This window comes from Danio rerio, chromosome 24 (genome assembly GCF_049306965.1).
Source record: "Danio rerio strain Tuebingen ecotype United States chromosome 24, GRCz12tu, whole genome shotgun sequence".
NCBI lineage: Eukaryota > Metazoa > Chordata > Actinopteri > Cypriniformes > Danionidae > Danio > Danio rerio.
The window spans coordinates 24538496-24557383 of NC_133199.1; the positions used below are offsets into that span (position 1 = coordinate 24538496).

The 18888-nt window shown below is 35.0% G+C and overlaps 1 protein-coding gene across 3 annotated transcripts; it reads left to right on the plus strand.

Annotated features, from left to right (window-relative positions):
• Positions 1 to 152: 152 nt before the first annotated feature.
• sec22c (SEC22 homolog C, vesicle trafficking protein) lies at positions 153 to 11072 on the plus strand. 3 transcript variants are annotated; one of them, XR_012399286.1, is made up of 8 exons: positions 153 to 339; positions 1100 to 1311; positions 3155 to 3318; positions 5564 to 5743; positions 5848 to 5966; positions 7141 to 7206; positions 7309 to 8900; positions 9069 to 11072. XR_012399286.1 is itself a non-coding variant. In XM_073940652.1 (7 exons), exons 4-7 carry the CDS (start codon positions 5533 to 5535, stop codon positions 7507 to 7509), a joined length of 597 nt encoding a protein of 198 aa, XP_073796753.1. In that variant the 5' UTR covers positions 153 to 339; positions 1100 to 1311; positions 3155 to 4013; positions 5339 to 5532; the 3' UTR covers positions 7510 to 11072. The 3 variants fall into 3 exon arrangements, 2 of the variants coding, with proteins under 2 accessions (XP_073796753.1, XP_707343.1); XM_073940652.1 differs by having other exon boundaries at positions 3155 to 4013; positions 5339 to 5743; positions 7309 to 11072; XM_702251.9 differs by having other exon boundaries at positions 7309 to 11072.
• Positions 11073 to 18888: the final 7816 nt, after the last annotated feature.

An 18888-nucleotide genomic window follows, 5' to 3' on the forward strand; every position in this document is an offset into this window, starting at 1 on the left:
GAATTAAAATATACTTGCACATTTATGTACGGTGTGAATCTTATATTATATTATAATCATTGCAGTAAAAAAAACAAACGAGAATAAACACACACTTAGGATTTTTAAGGCTGATTTTAGAGGACTTTTATTTTAAAACAAAGACATCCGTTGACGCTTTTATTTCCCACAATTCAAAGAGACAAACAAAAAGCTCGTAGTCGCGTTTTAAAATCATTAAGTCATAAATAACTATTTTTTGTTGTTATTGTTATTATATTTTTTATGTTGTAATACTCATGTCATTTTAAAAATTCATCATTTCACATAATCGATGTGAATGTACTGAACTATTGTAAGGTAAGGGATGAAGGTAACATTAGTGTTAAAGCGCATCTGCACCTGCTAGCAGTGTTAATGTATTTAAACTACTAAAACAACGGAAACAAAACATTCAATCCACATGTGTTGATATACTATAGACAGGTTTTGCAACTGTGATATATGTAATTGAACAAAGGTCACTTTCTCGTACAAGCTGGTGTAGGATTCATTCACTGTTAAAACTGTTTAAAATGAATGTTCGTAGATTTGATGAAAAATAGTTTGCATTTGTAGACATTTAATTTGGTGTTCGTATTTATTTAAAATAAAAGACATTGAACAGAACTGCAAAATGTTGTATATAGATGTAATAAGAGTTAATGATATGAACAGTAGTGTCCTTACTGAATTTATGTTTTCATGATTTAATAAATGTTTCTACCTGAAGGCTAATTATGCTTTTAAATGTTTAAAATTAGTTTCTTAGATGCATATAATGAGTATACATATTCCTACATATAAATTCTGCCGTTGTATGATTTAATTCTTTTGATTCAGATATAAAAAAAAACATTCATGACTTTTATATACAACAAAAGACTATTATTATTTACAGAAAAAAACATATAGTTTAAATAATTTATTTGTTTTAAAATCAATATCATTAGATCGATACACACTTCAGAAGTATTATTTATTGTTAGTCCTTGTTAACTCATGTACTTAACAGGGAATAATAAGGTGAAAAACACATTTAAAAATAACTATCTGTTTCTCTCCTGTGCTGTGTGTTCAGGATGTGTTCTCATAGAGCTTCACGAGGAGCATGTCACTGATCCTGTTTGCTTTTGTGGTCCGGGTCAGGGACGGACTCCCTCTCTCCGCCTCCACTGATTTCCTGCATAACAAGGAACTTCAGGAGAAAAAGCAACAGATTAAAATCATCTCGAAATCCTTGAATGTCTTACCAGAGAGAGGGACAGTCAAGGGCCATGAGCTCAACATTCAGTAAGTGCACTATAGTGTCTTGAGCTTAAGTCACCCCATATTATTACCCTAATGATACATGATAAATTGCTAAAAATGCAGAAGAATAAAGAGGATATGTGAATTATGTAAGGGTATAACTGTTCACCGTTTCTCAATATATTGCAACTGCAGTGACGCAATGTGCATTAGTGCTTCAGCAGTTTTTCTGTTACAGAATATTTTCCTATAGGCATTTAAAAAAAAGAGTCTTAGTTAAAGTGTTATACGCCATGAAGAGAAACAAAAAGCTACAAGGAGCTATAACATTACAATTTTTGATTTTTAAATCAGAGCAGTATATAAAAATCAGTCAGCAAAGGTACAAAACTTATAGCATACAAATGTTTAAACACAGTTACGTAAAAAGGAAATTGTTCAGAGTTAAACTATCCATTTAAAGTTGTTGGTTGCATCTGTAGAAACAATATACACCACCTGACAAAAGTCTTGTCACCTATACAAGTTATAGGAACAACAAATAATAACTTGACTAATACATATTTTAGTTGATTATTTGGTATCAGAAGTGGTTTATATGAAAGGCAAAGGCCTCTAGATTATGCTTATTTGATCAAAATAAAATATGATTATGTCTTGGTTTTTAATCATTTAATTTAGACAGCATGGTCTGACTTTGCTTAGACAAAAGTCTTGTAATATAACAAAAATAAAGTACAGTATAGAATATAAAGGCATGGTGCAGTGGAAAAAGAATTAATATTGTGTATGACTCCCATGAGCTTGGAGGACTGCATTCATACATCTCTTCAATGACTCAAATAACCCATTAATAAAGTCATCTGGAATGGCCAAGAAAGCGTTCTTGCAGGACTCTCAGAGTTCATCAAGATTCTTTCATCTTACCCCAGACATGCTCAATAATGTTTATGTCTGGTGACTGGCCTGGCCAATCCTGGAGCACCTTGACCTTATTTGCTTTCAGGAACTTTGAAATGGAGGCTGGAGTATGAGATGGAGCGCTATCCTGCTGAAGAATTTCTCTTTCCTGTTGTTTGTAATGTTGGGCAGCACAAATGTCTTGATATGTCAGGCTGAACTAAAAATCTTACTCTGATTGGTGATTTTTTCTTTTACATTATGGTAGTTTTCCTGCACAAGTTCTATTATTGAATATGGTTGGTTCAACAAAAAAAAATGAAATAATGCAAAGATATATGTCAATTAAAAGAAAAGTTCACCTAAATAATTAAAAAACTATTATGAATTTCTTATTCTGAACACACACACAAAAAAAGATATTTTGAAGAATGTTAGTAAAAAGCAGAAATTGATATCTATAGTAGAAAAAAATACTATGGAAGTCAATGGCTGTATTTTGTCTCCAACATTTTTCAGAATATCTTCCCATGTGTTTAGAAACTCGAACAAACAGGTTTGGAACACGTGAAGGTTGAGTACATTTTAATTTTTCTAAAAACTTCAAAGCAGTTTGTCAGTTAATGTAAAAAATGAGTTTTCTTATAGAAATAAAATAGTTTTTATTTTTTAAATCTAAATATGCACCATGTTTATGTGTCATAAGTTTTGGATGGAGAATAAACATATGCATTTAATGTAATTCTGTATATTTAAACAAATGTTTAGAAAATTCCTTAAACATAATAATAATAAAAATATATATATCATTAGTTCTATATCGTGTTATCCGGAGCTGCATTCAAGTGTTGCCGTATCAGATTCAGGAACTATAAGAAAGCGCCTGACATTGTTTGCCTCCATTCCAGAGTCCAAGATAAGCCAAGGAAACCGGTGGCCGCCCTGTGAAGTCATTTGTCAACTAATTGGTCTCTCTGTGTTGTAGCTTCCTCTCATGTGAGGGTGTGTCCTACATGAGCGTATGTGCCTGCACGCTCCCTGCTGCCACGGCCTTCTGCTTTTTGGAGGACCTGCGCTGGGAATTCACAGCATGCTTTGACAACTCTGCAGTGGCCATGGCAAACAGGCCGTACCCATTTCTGGAGTTTGGTAGGGTGATTAAAATGTTAATGGATGTATAGGCTTAAGATGATTTAGGAGTAATGGGTGTATTTTTTTATTTTTATTTTTAAATATTTCCCAAATTATGTTTAACAAAAAGGAGAAACTTTTACTTGTTTTATTTTGGCTAGACTAAAAGCAGTTATTATTTTTTTAAAACCTTTTTAAGGTCAAAATTATTAGCCCCTTCAGAGCCGTTACTCGCTGCAGAAGTTGGGACTTTCTCAACTTTTCAGATCGCTGTATGCAAATACACCAGCTCAGACATTGGCCTATTGCTGACTAATTTCATTGGCTGACGCTGCTATGATGATTGCGTTAGCCCACACTTCAGACACGCCCTCTGGAAGCCCTGTGTGAATTGGGCGTTACACATCAAGTTATTTATGAAATCAAAATTTGCAATATTTATTTTGCTTGCACACATTGTTAGATTTAAGTTGAAGTTTTTCTGTGAAAGGTAATCCCCTGAGAGGTTTTTTTTGTTAATAAAACCTGAGCATTTGCTTTCACTCTGGATTGGCTGTCCTTCTGTGAATATGTCAGTTTGACGGCTTGGGTGAAATATGCTTAGCCACGCCCCTCCTACCATTAGTTTGCTGCAACTGAAAGATGAGAAGAAGAGTGCAAAAAGGAAACCCGACTACTAAATATTCAGTTTTACTGGAAAATATTTCATAATGGTACTGTAATGAAGTTTACGGCCCTTTGGCCGCCGGGAAGAAGGAGGCGGAGAACCGACGGAGTTTTAAAATGATTTATTAATAATAATGACGGCAGCTCCTCACGGAGACTGCCATTTAAATCAAAACAAACGGACGGCAGCTCCTCGCGGAGACTGCCGTCAAACTGAAAGCAAAAGTAAAATAACATGCCCGGGCCCGGTCCTCTCTCGGCTTCCTCTGCCATCGGTCCTCCTTTTATGGTCCAGAGCTCCTTCCGTGGGATCCGAGGCAGGTGCGCACCGCACGTGTATCCACTCACGCGGTGGCCTCACCCCGTTCCCACGGCTCTCGGCCACGCCCCCTCGCCACATACCCCCATCTCCCATCACAGGCCGGGGGCACCCCGCCACAGCACCCGCGAGACCTATATGACACGGGCCGAGAGAAAAGGAGATGGAAAAAAAAAAGGAGGAAAGACAGAGTCGACCGAGAAAGGGGAGAGAGGAAAAAAAAATAAAAAATTGGGGTTCGGTTCTCCAGACAAGCTGCCATTCGGTCCTCCACCAGCTGAGAGATGCGACGAAGTGCTGGGAGCCCTGTGGAGGAATCTATCCACCCGTCCGTCTTCTGGCGTCCGGCGGCGGTTCTCCTGGCTGGCTGGCGGCATTTCTGGTCTCCTGCTCCGCTCCCGCTTCGGTGGATGGATGCAGGCTTTGGCGTCATGGCGGATCGCGGCGACTCCCCCGGGTTCTGTGGGATGGCTCCCTTCAGCTCTTTCCCTTCCGGTGTTGAGCCCCGCGTCCCCTGCTCCTCCCCATGCTGGGAGACGGCAGCAGGCAGATCCTTTCCTCGCCAGCCTCAGGCCGCCCCGGCACTCTGGGCAGACGAACGGGTTTCTCCCCCACTCGGGTTAACTCCCGAACACTCGCCCCCTCTCTCAGCGGCGAGGGCATCTGGACAACGCGTCCCTCCTTCTCCCGGGTTTCGGCACCACTGTAATGAAGTTCACGGCCCTTTGGCCGCCGGGAAGAAGGAGGTGGAGAACCGACGGAGTTTTAAAATGATTTATTAATAATAATGACGGCAGCTCCTCACGGAGACTGCCATTTAAATCAAAACAAACGGACGGCAGCTCCTCGCGGAGACTGCCGTCAAACTGAAAGCAAAAGTAAAATAACATGCCCGGGCCCGGTCCTCTCTCGGCTTCCTCTGCCATCGGTCCTCCTTTTATGGTCCAGAGCTCCTTCCGTGGGATCCGAGGCAGGTGCGCACCGCACGTGTATCCACTCACGCGGTGGCCTCACCCCGTTCCCACGGCTCTCGGCCACGCCCCCTCGCCACAGGTACTAAAATAAATGTTCAGCAACTTTCAGTTCACTTGGCCTTTTAAATTTATTAAAGGTGTAATTAAATTAGTATTAGCATTAATGAGCTGGTGGTGAGGGGAGACTACCTTAATAATATTTTAAAGTGCTTTGGATTAATAGCAATACAAATTAAAAGTGCTATATGCTGTAAATGCATTCATTCATTAATCATGGTGAGTTTGTCTGATGGTTTTCTTTCAGATAGTGCCATTCAAAAACTTCAGCAGCATTATAACCAGAAAGGGGGTCCGTCTCTGGAGGTGACCCTGGCTGAAGTGCAGGAAGACCTCCGAAGCAGCCCCCCTCAGGTTCTCACCATGGAGGACGTGGTTCTCAGCAATGGAGCTGCTAATGGACATGTGGAGCAAACAACTGCATCAGGTTTGCTGTCATAATCAATAAAATTAATTCATAAGGAAGACATCTTAATTTGAACATTGACTAATAGTTGTGATATTGATATTGATCTCTGTTGATATTTAAAGGCCAGAGTCAGAGATTGGAGCCAGTCTCTGCACCCGGAATCCTCTCACTGGTTCTTAACATCATGTGTGCTGCGCTCAACCTTATTCGTGGTGTTCATCTTATCGAATACACCTTCCAGGTAATGCTTTAAACACAAGTTTAGTGGTGCGCAGGTTAGTTTGGGACAACTGATCTTTACAATCATTCCTATTTGATCTAAATACCTTTTTAAAAGAACTCAACAATATTATTTTATTTTTAAAGTGAATTTTGGTAGAATTAAAAAATACAATGCTGTAAATATAATGGTTAATTAATAGTACAATTTTATTTTTTTGCTAGCACCTAATCCTAATTTTCTGTCTGTTATACATAGTGTAGCTGTTTTATTTATTTATAATATATATATATATATATATATATATATATATATATATATATATATATATATATATATATATATATATATATATATATATATATATATATATATATATATATATATATATATATATATATAACACATCCTTTTCTCACAATTAAGTAAATTATAAATTGGAAATAAACACTTTAATCTTATACAATTCAGAACACACCTAGACTTAAATAAAGTGATTTTTGAACATCCCAAATGCCTAACACACTCTTTCTCTCAGACGCACACATACACACACGTACACAGAGTTTGTAATGCTTGAAGTAAGCTTGAATGCAAATAGACTGTTCCCAAAGGTCCAGTTAATTTGCTTTATAAAAAGTTTTAAGGTCATCTTGTGGTAATGAAATGCCATATTATAATATATTTTAAACAAGCAGAGGAACACAAAACAACTCTTTGCCACTGTAGAGTATTTATATTTAAGGGCAAAATGCTTATTTAATTGAAGGATTAAGATGTGCTTATTTTGTTATTTTAAAAATCTAGGTCAAATAGTTATTCGTAACAAAATGTAAACAAAGATGCATAAAAATACTACTAGAATCAACCTGAATATGCTTTTTAGACAAACTAATGAACAAACGAACAAACAAACTACTAACGAACGAACTAACGAATAAACTAACTAATAAACGAACCAACTAACTAGCAAACCAACTAACTAACTAACTAACAAACTAACTAACTAATGAATTAACTAACGAATGAAAGAACTAACTAACTAACTAACTAACTAACGAATAATCTAACAAATGAACTAACTAAATAAATAAATAAATTAAAGGTGTAATTTTAATGCTTCAGTCATTTTGACCTTTCAGGGAAGTGATGAGTAAATCATCTTGGATGATAATTGACTTTTTATTTTTTCCAGGATGATTATGATGGTTTGTGGAATGTGGTGGCATTTCTTGTGGCATTTCTCTGCTGCGTTTGCCAGGTAATTTGTAATACTCTTCTGCGTGTGGCAAAATGCCGCATTCTAATTTCCCATCAATCTCAAATGCAAACTTTTTAACTCTGCTCTCTGTCTCCAACACAGTGTCATCTGTACTTGTTCCACACCTGCCAGAAGAGGCTGAAATCCTTCACTCTCCTGACTCTCATCGTCTTATGCAATGCTTTTCTCTTCGGCCCAAGGAACATCTGGCAGCTGGTCTTCCACCTGTCCGTGGCCTGTCTCTCCACACTGCTCACCCTACACCGCAAACTGCAGGACAGAAACACGGACTGTGGAGTATGAGGACTTCAGCCAGCTCTGGGTGAGGATCAAACACATCAGATGAGACTGGCGACCTCATGGCTCACATAAACTGACATCTGATTTTCCCCTGACTTTTGACTTTTGCTTTAATCTAATGGTAAGTTTATTATGTATCACATGAATGGTGAGTGCAATAGCTTTTTTTGGCAGGGGTCTTCAGTTACATTATTGCATATCAGAAAGTTTTACATAACTTATGTTGTGAATGTAATATGAGGAATTCAATGAAAAGATATGAATTTGGTTCTGTTAAGTTAATGTTATTTAATTTATTTGCTGCAAAATAAGAATACTTAAAGTTGCTTAAGCTAATTTATAGTGTTGGATAGTTCAAGCAAACTTTAAAGATGATTGATAGCTGAAATAGTGGTCTTTGGCACTTTGAGGGTCAAAAAATATATACAGGGAAATCAACATTTATACTTGTGGTTCCTGATGACATACTGGTCTGTTAAGTAGTGAAATTATGTGCACATTTTCACCTAAAAATATTCTTCAATGATGTACTGTAGAAAAAAGTGACCTACATTTTTGTGACCACACCTAATATAAAAAAAAACCGGGAGATTTAGATTTTAGGAAGAACTATCAATTTCAACTTTCATTAGTTTAATTGTTGCTATAAATGAACTGAATGTGTTCTGGTTTTGAGTCTGTCATTTTAATTTATGAAGGAAATTTAGTAATTAACAAACACTTTGTTTTCCTTTTGAACAGTGTTTGTTAGTAGGTTTGTAAGCATTTTTTTGTTGTCATTTTAGTTTTATAATTTGTAAAAAATACACATTCAGGTTGTTAAGCTAGTCTTCTTCTTTGTTTAAAGAAAGTTTTAGGAAGCCAACTCTTTATATTATACTCATTCCAAAGACTGAAGTAATTTCAACACATTTCAACATATTATCATAATACAACATTCATTTTATCAAATTAGCAAAAGAAAGAAGTGATACAAAAAATTGCATTTCTTAACAAAAAACATCTATTATAACCATTATTTTTGGTCAGCATACATTTATTTTACAGAGCTTAGTTTACATCTTAATATGTAATAATGATTTGCACTATTATTCTTTATAAAACAGACAAAAACCCATTTGTTTATTTTGCAGCATACAGTATTAGAATATAAAAAGTCTTAATGAACTTAAGATGAAGTTGAGTTTGTTTACATTAATCATTCATCAGTTTTATCTGCTTAAAATAATCAGTATGTGTCCTGTCAAATTAATCCGACTCAGAATATTTAGTTTGTGCACTTGCTATTATTCCTCAAGCAATCAGCATCTGTTTAAAGCAACACTCCACTATTTTGGAAATAGGCTTATTTTTGTTTAGCTTGGCATAAATCATTGAATCACATTAGATTAGGGGTGTCCAAACTCGGTCCTGGACGGCCGGTGTCCTGCATATTTTAGCTCCAACTTGCCTCATTACACCTGCATGGAAGTTTCTAGAAAGCCAAATGAGACCTTGATTAGCTAGCCCAAGTGTGTCTGATTGGGAATGGAACTAAACTTTGCAGAACACCGGCCCTCCAGGATTGAGTTTAGACACTCCTGCATTAGACCATTAATAACTTGTCATGGTACTGCAGCAAAGTTCTTTGATTATTACGTCAGAATGAGAGTATAGTTCCTAGTAATATAGACATAAAAACAGCAACTTTTAATTTTCCATTGGTCTTAATACACACCTTAACTACAGAAGAATTAAGTTTTAAATAGGAAAATTATTGAAAATCTTTTTTGAAGGGTGAGGCAGTGGCGCAGTAGGTAGTGCTGTCGCCTCACAGCAAGAAGGTCGCTGGTTCGAACCTCGGCTCAGTTGGCGTTTCTGTGTGGAGTTTGCATGTTCTCCTTGCCTTTGCGTGGGTTTCCTCCGGGTGCTCCGGTTTCCCCCACAGTCCAAAGGCATGTGGTACAGGTGAATTGGGTAGGCTAAATTGTCCATAGAGCATGAGTGTGTGTGTGAATGTGTGTGTGGATGTTTCCCAGAGATGGGTTGCGGCTGGAAGGGCATCCGCTGCGTAAAAACTTGCTGGATAAGTTGGCGGTTCACTCCGCTGTGGCGACCCCAGATTAATAAAGGGACTAAGCCGACAAGAAAATAAATGAATGAATGAATCTTTTTTTAAATCTTTGAAAAAGATGCTAACGGTCTAATCAAATTCTATGATTTATGCTAAACTAAGCTAAAATGTTCCCGCCAGACCTAGAAATCAGCTGAATGGATTCAAATATAATAGAAACTCATCCGTTTAACTTTAGGCGACTTGTACAAGGAGCTTATTTCGGAAAAAAATAATGAGTGTTCCTTTATTGGAAATGAGTTTTCAGGCAGAAAATAAGTTTAGACTTAATTATATGTGCTATAGTCAAATTCCTGACATTTTACAAGCAAGCTGTGCTTCTATATAACAAACGAGAGGTCATTATGCTGTGTTATAGCAGCAGCTTGCATGTAAAGTTTTAGTCTAGGATAATATTTAACGTTGTGTTTAATTACAGTAAGTTCATGTCAATGCCTTATTAACACAATAGAGTTACAGCGATCCAAACAGAGTGAGAGCGTTTATGTATGATCATTTTAAATGGCAGAAATCACAACCGTGTGCAGTAAATCAAATACTAATTGTAGTAAGGTAATATAAGGGCTCTATTTCTATCAGTGATTTCTTTCCTGGACTGCATGGTAAAGAAAGTGGCACATTTGTAATTATGGTATTTTAATAACTCATTTGTAAATTAGCATTTGATTGAGGTTACAGTGACTTTTTAAATGAATGCATATTTACTCTCTCCTCATATATATAATACATGGAGTAATGTGTTTGTTAAATCTATGAGATATTGTATTTTTATAATAATAGTTTTTCATGTCGTAGTTTGGATTAATTGTGTTTAGCACAAACGAGAGACCTGTATTTAGATGATCTTTTTCTCATGCATTTGTGACCCATATTTTTAAGGCCCATGTGTCGGTGAACTGTAATTGGTGCTGGAGGTTATTTCTTATCATCACGCTCATGAATAATAGTAGCTTGAGATGGATGTGGTCTTGTATAAATCTGCATTTGATGTTTTAGATCTCAATGACTGTGTCAGTTACTGTATATCTAAATACATGCTAGTGATCTTGCTTAAAGGGATAGTTCACCCAAAAATAAAAATTCTGTCATTTGGCTATTATCAAATAGTTCCAAACTTGTTAACTTTTTTTTTGTAAACTCAAAAGCAGCAGTTTTGGTCCCTATTGACTTTCTAAATGTTTCATTATATTATGGAAATCAATAGGAACAAATAATTTGGAACAACCTCAAAGTGAGTAAATGCCAGAATGTTTATTATTGAGTGATCTGTACATGTGATAGACACTGTTTTGAAACTGGATTGGTTTTGTTTCACTGGAGTTCTTATAACTTCTACCAACACAAACCTCCAGCAACCAAGTAAGAGTCTATTAAAACACGAGTAGTTTTGTGAGCACTGTTCCCATGTTGTTAAAATGGATTCAAACATTTAATATAAATCAGACATTAAAGATATCTGTGTGCTTGTGTTATTTTACTGTTTGGATAATTCATTCGTTCATTTTCTTTTCGGCTTAGTCCCTTTATTAATCAGGAGTTGCCACAGAGGAATGAACTACCAACTTATCCAGCATGTGTTTTACGCAGCGAATCCCCATTCAGCTGCAAATCATCACTTGGAAATGTTTAGATAATTCTAATAATATACCTTTATACCTTTTATGTTAAACCCAAAAGAAGATAATTCGAAGAATGGGTAAACATTAACATCCATAGTATTTATTTTCCTACTATGGATGTCAATACCAGACTCAAACATTCTTCAAAATATCTTCTTTCGCATTTTAACAGAAAAAAATGTCTTAATGGTTTGAAACAAGTCAATGGTGTGTAAATGATGACAATTTTCATTAATACCAATATAAGTTGATATACTGTACACCAATGTCTTAAAATATGGGTGAAATAATGTTCTATCATCATTCAAATCATCATACATCTTTAAATTGACCTGAAAAGTAAGTGATCAAGCTAAATATTTTATTTAAATTATTACATTTTATATTTTAATATTTATATTTTAAAGGGTAGTGGCAAGTTTAAGTTCAAAAACATTTAAATGAGATTTAATTAGTGTTTTAATCTTTAAATATAGCCTTTTAATATGTCATACATTGTTGTTTCAGGCGACATGGTGGCTCAGTGGTTAGCACTGTCACCTCACAGCAAGAAGGTAGCTGGTTCAAGTCCCAGCTGGGCCCGTTGACATATTTGTTTAGAGTTTGCATGTTCTCCCCATGGTAGTGTGGGTTTCCTGTGGATGCTCCTGTTTCCCCCACAGTCAGACATGCGGTACAGGTAAATTGAATAAACTAAAATGTCCGTTGTGTATGTGTGTGAATAAGTGTGTGTGGATGTTTCCCAGTACTGGGTTGCAACTGTAAGGGCATCCGCTGTGTAAAACATATGCTGAATAAGTTGGCAGTTCATTCCACTGTGGCGACCCCTCATTAAGAAAAGGACTAAGCTGAAGGTAAATGAATGATTGTTGTAAATTTGCTGACAGGATTTATGGTTTACAGTTTTTTTTAAATGTGTAATTATGTTTTATTATATTTTGCTCAGGGAAAAAGGTCCAATGATGATGTTATAGGAGAGATTGAGAACCATTTTTGTTTTGACCAATATACAGTAATTTTGTTGCATTAAAAGGTTTTATAATTATCCTAAATATATGTGTGAATTAATGTTCCAAAACCTAGTGACTCCCATTGTATAATCCTTTGTGAAATGAAGTTGTAATGTACAAAAGTAGTTTTTACAGTATTTCAATAATGTGCTTTAAAAGAATCTCTCTGTACAACTCATTGCAGAAATGATGAATGATTCAGCCGATGCTCTAAATGGCGCAAAGCTTTTAATTTGAAGCCTTTCAGAATTTCCTGTACTGTAGTTTTCTGGCAATTTCATCTACTTTCCAATTCAAATGTGAGTGGCGTTTCACTTTGTACATATGAATGTAGGTTGTTAGCTATAGTGCATTTACATATTCATTTAATTTACATTTTAATATTGAATAACATTTATATCTTAAACTGCATAACATTTATATCTCATAACCACATAATGGATAACCAATCATTTGACCATTTTCTCAAGTCGTTCTGCATGTTTTAATATGACTCTTATAATCATAAAAGACATTTTCTCATATAAATATTTATATCAGATCATATTTATAATGCAGTACAGGTATCAAAACGGTAGGTGGCAGTATAAAACTATTGATTTCCAGAATCGGAAAGGCGGGCATCATGAGCACGAACGTATTATATTATGATTAAATTAGGCTTTAGTTTACTTTTACAATCAATCTTTATGCATTTTATTTGAATGGGTAAAGATGTGCCCTGAGTTCAATTCAGTTTCTCTACGATGATTGAAAGAAACATTGTCTTGTTGGTCAAATCCTCAATAGTGAGAGTCAATTCATTTTGTTAATAAGGTCTGCTATTAGGCTCATAATATTCATACGTTAATGAGGTTTTAGGGTTCATATTCTACAGGTCTGTGTTAGGTCGAGATCTGGGACGTGTCTAATATTAACTTCAAGAGCTTTTATCACCTCTGTTATCCATCCCCTGGGGGTAGGCTATGGTTTAACATGTGATCTTTATGTACACGATTTAGGACAGTTTTGCTGCCTGTCAGCTGCTCAAGGAGGATGATGAAGGTCACAGAGTCTTGACAAAAACAAAAAAAAAGAAAAGACTGGAAATGTCATTTTATAGTCTATCCAATGCTGCTGTCTTTTGCTTGGCAATAGGGCACTGAATGCTTGGCAGTATACAGTCACCTTCAGTCCAACAGATTAGAGCAGAGGTTTGACCCAGATCACTCTCTGCTGCACTGATCCATTTCATTTCTGTGTTAAACAAGCATGAGGGGATCAGCCAGAGAGAGTTCTGGCCCTGCCACTGCTGGGAGATAACCAACAGCTCTTTACTTCTAGACAACTTTAAGTTACTGAGAACTTTTTGAACAAGTCAAGATCACAATTCATATTGTGAAATTGCTTCAATGGATTGTTCATTTTGGTTCTTTCTGTGCTATGATTAAACAATTTAACAAAGTTAAGAAAGTGTCGCTTTAATGAGTTCTTTAACACATTCGCCACATTTTTTTGTTGTTGTATAAGCTAGCTTGAGTAAACTATCTGCACTCCTATTTTTTCAGAATTCATTTCTGTTTTCAGATGAATCATTGGAGTGAATGATTTAATATTTTTTTTTGTTCCTGAATTAATTTGTTTTTGAAGGGATCATTGAAGCAAATCAGTTTCATTCATGTGTCCGAAATTGCATACAATCATGTTGTAAATAAATTTTTACTCTGTAACAGCTTAGAAAAAAATTGTTAAAATGTTTTCCCCTTTTTCTGATATCAATATTCATCATAATAATAAATATTATAATGTTTTTGTTTTCATTTACTTTTTTGGGTAGAAAGAGAAGCTATCAGCCCCATTGACCAACCAACTGCTCCTGATAACTACTAATTTGTTTATGACCTTTAGAGCAAATTGCATCCTAAAGAAGGCCACATTGCTTGAATGCGAAGATCTACATTTTTTATATTTTTAATGACTACAGATTTTTAAAATCTTTTTAATGGAAGATGAGTCAGCTTCATCTTTTCTAGGTGAGAAAATATGTTTTATAAATTTAATCCAGACATCCAGACATGCTTTTTCAGCATTATGAGTGATAGTAAAAACCTGAAGAGATTGACCAAAAACTGAACATTCTGTCATCATTTACTGGCCCTCCAAATCTGACTCTTTTTTTAAATGTATTTATTTTTATTATTATTATTATTATTATTATTATCATTTTTAATTTTGATAAAGACAAGTTTTTTTTTTAAGAAAGCTCTAAAAATTAACTTAACTTCCATAGCTTTGTTTTTCCTACTATGGATGTCCATTGATACAGGTTTTAAGCTTTCTTCTAAAAATCTTTGTGCTCAGCAGACTAAAAAAAACTTATATAGGTTTGGAACCACTTGAGAGTAAGTAAATAGTAAGTAAATTGTAATTTTTGGTGATCTATTCCTGTAATAAAAAAATGAATCATATATTTGTAGAGAATTTTAATGTTTCTTTTTTTCATAAATTATTCCTAAAGTCAGGTGTTTTTTTTTAACCCAAACTTTCCCCCCTATCAGCACCCCTGCCTAAAGTCCATGTGAAATCAAAATTGACAGTGTTTGTTTTGCTAGTACACATTGCTGTTATTGAAATTAACAATTAATTTGTGCAAATTAAAACATATTATTATTTTTTTTTACATTTTGGTAATCTTCAATCAAAGTTTGACCATTTGGTTCCATGTTTGGTGTGGTGGTCCGTCAGTTTCTGCCAAAGTATTCTTAACCACGCCCCTCTTACCATTAGTTTGCTATAAGGGAATGATTTGCAGTAAGTAAGCCCCACCCCCTACTCAATATACTGTTTCAGTTGGAAGTACATCAACATGATGTAAGTCTTAGCAACTTCTGGTTCATGCAGGCTTTACACCATTATTAATCGAAAGCGGATGTGATTCCGTACTTTTTGGTAATTCTTCAATTTTATTAAAGGAACAAAATTGTATAATTTTTTACAATTTATTATACTGTGGAATAAACAGTATTTTCAGATATGTTCCTAAGAACTGCAGAAACAAGTCAAGCATATGTAGATATTTATTTTATTTATAACTTTAATATTGATATACTGATAAGAAATTAATTTTGAATGTGCTGAGCTTTGTGTGAGGTATATTAATTGAATATTTTAATCGGTAGAATATTTTAATTTCCTTGCAGTAATATTAATAATTTTAATAATAAGTACATGGAATGAACCATGTGTTTGCTACACTAACTTTGCAGTTGTTTAACCATAGTATTTGTAGCAAAACTGTGATTTTGCAACTGATAAATATATGCTAAAAAGAATTATTGCACTTTTGCAATAATAAAAAATGTGGGAATTAGGGAAGAAACAAAGCCACCATTGTTTTTGTTAAGACATTTCAAGAAGTTTGTGGGTCTTCCTGTATAATGCCTTGTTTTTTCCTTTTTAAAGTTATAGATTAACTCAGACCCTTCATACTATCTTAACAAAACTGTGATTAACAGCATCTGTTAACATTCTTTCTCAATGATAAATGCGGATGTCCAGGGTAAAAGAGCCACATCTTTATTATTGGACATGAATCATTAATCAGAGGAAGTTTAATGACTTTTTATACGGGATGATTTTCTCACTAGCCTTGCACAGCTCAAATAAATACCTTAGTGCCTCACCTATACGTTTTATTCAATTAATCCTTAAAAGCTTGTCAACAAGTGTTTGTTATCCCCATTCCGAATGTTCTCATATTATTCATGACCTCTTTTTATGTCTCTGACACACACACACACACACACACACACACACACACACAYATATATATATATATATATATATATATATATATATATATATATATATATATATATATATATATATATATATATATATATATGTGTGTGCGCATTACAACCAAAGTGTATTCTAAGTTCATTCATGCACAGATGCACCAATCAGAAAAGGGAAATGGATTTTTCAAAGGTTAATTTCTGCATCCGAGTCTCTGTCAAAGCGGTTTGAACACCTGACTGCTCTGTGTATAATAATGCATTTGTACTTGACACGGCTCTCAGCTGGACTCTGCACTCGTGTTGAAATTGAGTAGGATCTTCACCAAATAAGCTTTCCCACAATGCTTGGTGACCGAATGTCGATTGCTATTATTCACAGGCCTCACAATTTTGGATTGAAAGGAGCCTCTACGGCAAACAAAAGAGCCACAGGAATCATGTCCGGTACTGTACTATCTCCATCATTTTTTACAATGCTCTTTGTCCTGATATATCATTGTCCTCTCAGTGAAAACGAGACACCCCAGAGACCTTTTGTTCTGTTTGGAACATGAAACAGAAAGTCTGTTAATTGAGGCAGTTCTTTGGCAGCATCTATTTAAACCAAATAATATATATATAATCAGATTGTTGTTTTTTTTACGTGTTTTGCATTGATTAAATCGTATGTGTGAGCTGACATTTAATAAAGTCTTAGCTCGTAGCTATGCTCAATGATTTATTGAATGGTAATCATTTCAAACATTGTTAAATGAATAGTTCTGACAAAAATGGCAGTTTTCTTATTCTTTATACACCTGTGTGTCATTTCAGATCTGTATGACTTATTTTTTTTTCTTTTATTAGTACTTCTAGGGAACACTTTAGTTTAGGAACCAATGGGCTATAAGCACAGTGTTTTTCAACCACTTTCCAGTGAACGTTTTATGTGATGATTTTCAATTTTATAAGGTCATAAGCATCGATGTTGTAATTTAATTAAAATATATTTTCGTTACATAGACCTAAGCATCCATTTGGTGAAAGGCGGTTTTAACACAGGCATCGTCATTAGCGGCAGGCTAGCGTAGAAATTCCATTGAAAATACTGTGAAAAGTTAATTTCCATGTTTTAAAGACATGGCGTGGAAAAATATAATTTAATGCAGTGCTTCCTGTTTGTTCTGATACCCACTTTATATTATATCTCAGGCAGTCAGTGATGATTGCTGTTTTTTAACGCAATCAGACCTTAAACGCAGTGATTTTGTATGGCATGACAATTACTCAGAAGCCCTGAGGCTGGCAGACTGAATTTAAAAGTCTGTGTGCATATATCCCAATCTCACTATTAACTATTTTCTTATTTGCTGAATATAGATTACTGGCTGTTCAATTAAAGGTACCAAATAATGCGTTAATATACAATGTTAAATTGTTCTATGATATCTAGAAGGTATGTGGTTTAGGTAAGTGTAAAAATTTTCTAGAAATGGTTTTACAGGTCTATTTACAACCCTAATATGATATGCTTGGATTTGACTATGTTTGGAAAAGTCATGAATATTAATGAGCTCTGTTCTCTAGGACAGGGGTTCCCAAACTTATTAGCTTGCGACCCCCAAAATAACAATGTTAGTGACTCGCGACCCCCCAATATCCTCTGAGGTGGTTATATATACAGAAACCTTGCATGTAAAAGCGCACACACACCAATAGACCCAAGTTTATTCTTAGTTTAATGTTAGTTTTCATGTAAATCAGAGCTGTAAATGTGCCAGAAAGTTTAACCTGATATTATAAAACCAATCTGCTGCATCTGACGCCATTGGTGTGTCTTTAAAATTATGTAATTACCCCAGGGGTCGCAATCCAATAGAACTAGTAACTATAAGCGACTGTAGTAACTATATAGTATATATTCACTATAAACAACAATTTTTCTTTTCAGTAGTTTATCGATAAAGTATGGTAATTCTTATGGTTTAATATAAATAGATTTTTGGAAATCGCCAGGCGACCCCCCTTCATTGTCCCGCGACCCCTTGGGGGGTCCCGACCCCCACTTTGAGAACCACTGCTCTAGGAGCTCAAGTCAGTGCCTGACGTTAACACATAATGTGATGTATTCTGAAATACACAAAATAATCATATTTTAGTTGTCATATATATATATATATATATATATATATATATATATATATATATATATATATATATATATATATATATATATATATATATATATATATATATCCGGCTTTCCCTTGTTAAGCTAATATGGAAGTAACTGAAACTGCGATTCATTATAATTCTGCTAGTATTGGCTCCATAATACAGCACATTTCTATTGACCCCAATGTTAAAGCCAACTTTACAGCAGAAAAAAAGGTGTTTACAACCTGGTACAAAAAACGATTTTAGTGTATATAGCTGATGTTACACTTCATAACAACTCATCCAATTCATTTATATTAAGTCTTCTTAATTAAGGGCATGGCCACTTGAGTGACAGCTACTGTAGGCCTCGCTGGTCGCCATCATGCCATTATGGCCATTTCTGCCATTTCTGTATTCTTGTTTTGTTTTATGTGACTTTGCACAGTCAGTTGTCTTTTGTGATTATTTCTCACAATTATCAGGCATTTTGGCATGCTTTGGGCACTTAATTGTGCTCACACATCATTCAAGTGACCTCCATTTCCCAGGTGCAATTCTTACATACTTATATACCTTATCAATAAATGTATCTGTTTTATTTAAGATCATTTATCATTTATAATTTTCTTTAAAATCTGAATGCTCTCCAGAATTTGACCGATTGATTCGTTGTAGGCTATAGAACAGTCATCTGAAACATTGTTGTAAAGTGTTTTGCCTGG

Coding starts and splice junctions, on each gene's coding strand:
- sec22c (XM_702251.9), top strand. CDS start 1,130: ATGTCACTGATCCTGTTTGCTTTTGTGGTCCGGGTCAGGGACGGACTC. Junction 1,312..3,154: donor GGCCATGAGCTCAACATTCA/GTAAGTGCACTA, acceptor TCTGTGTTGTAG/CTTCCTCTCATGTGAGGGTG. Junction 7,207..7,308: donor TTCTCTGCTGCGTTTGCCAG/GTAATTTGTAAT, acceptor TCTCCAACACAG/TGTCATCTGTACTTGTTCCA.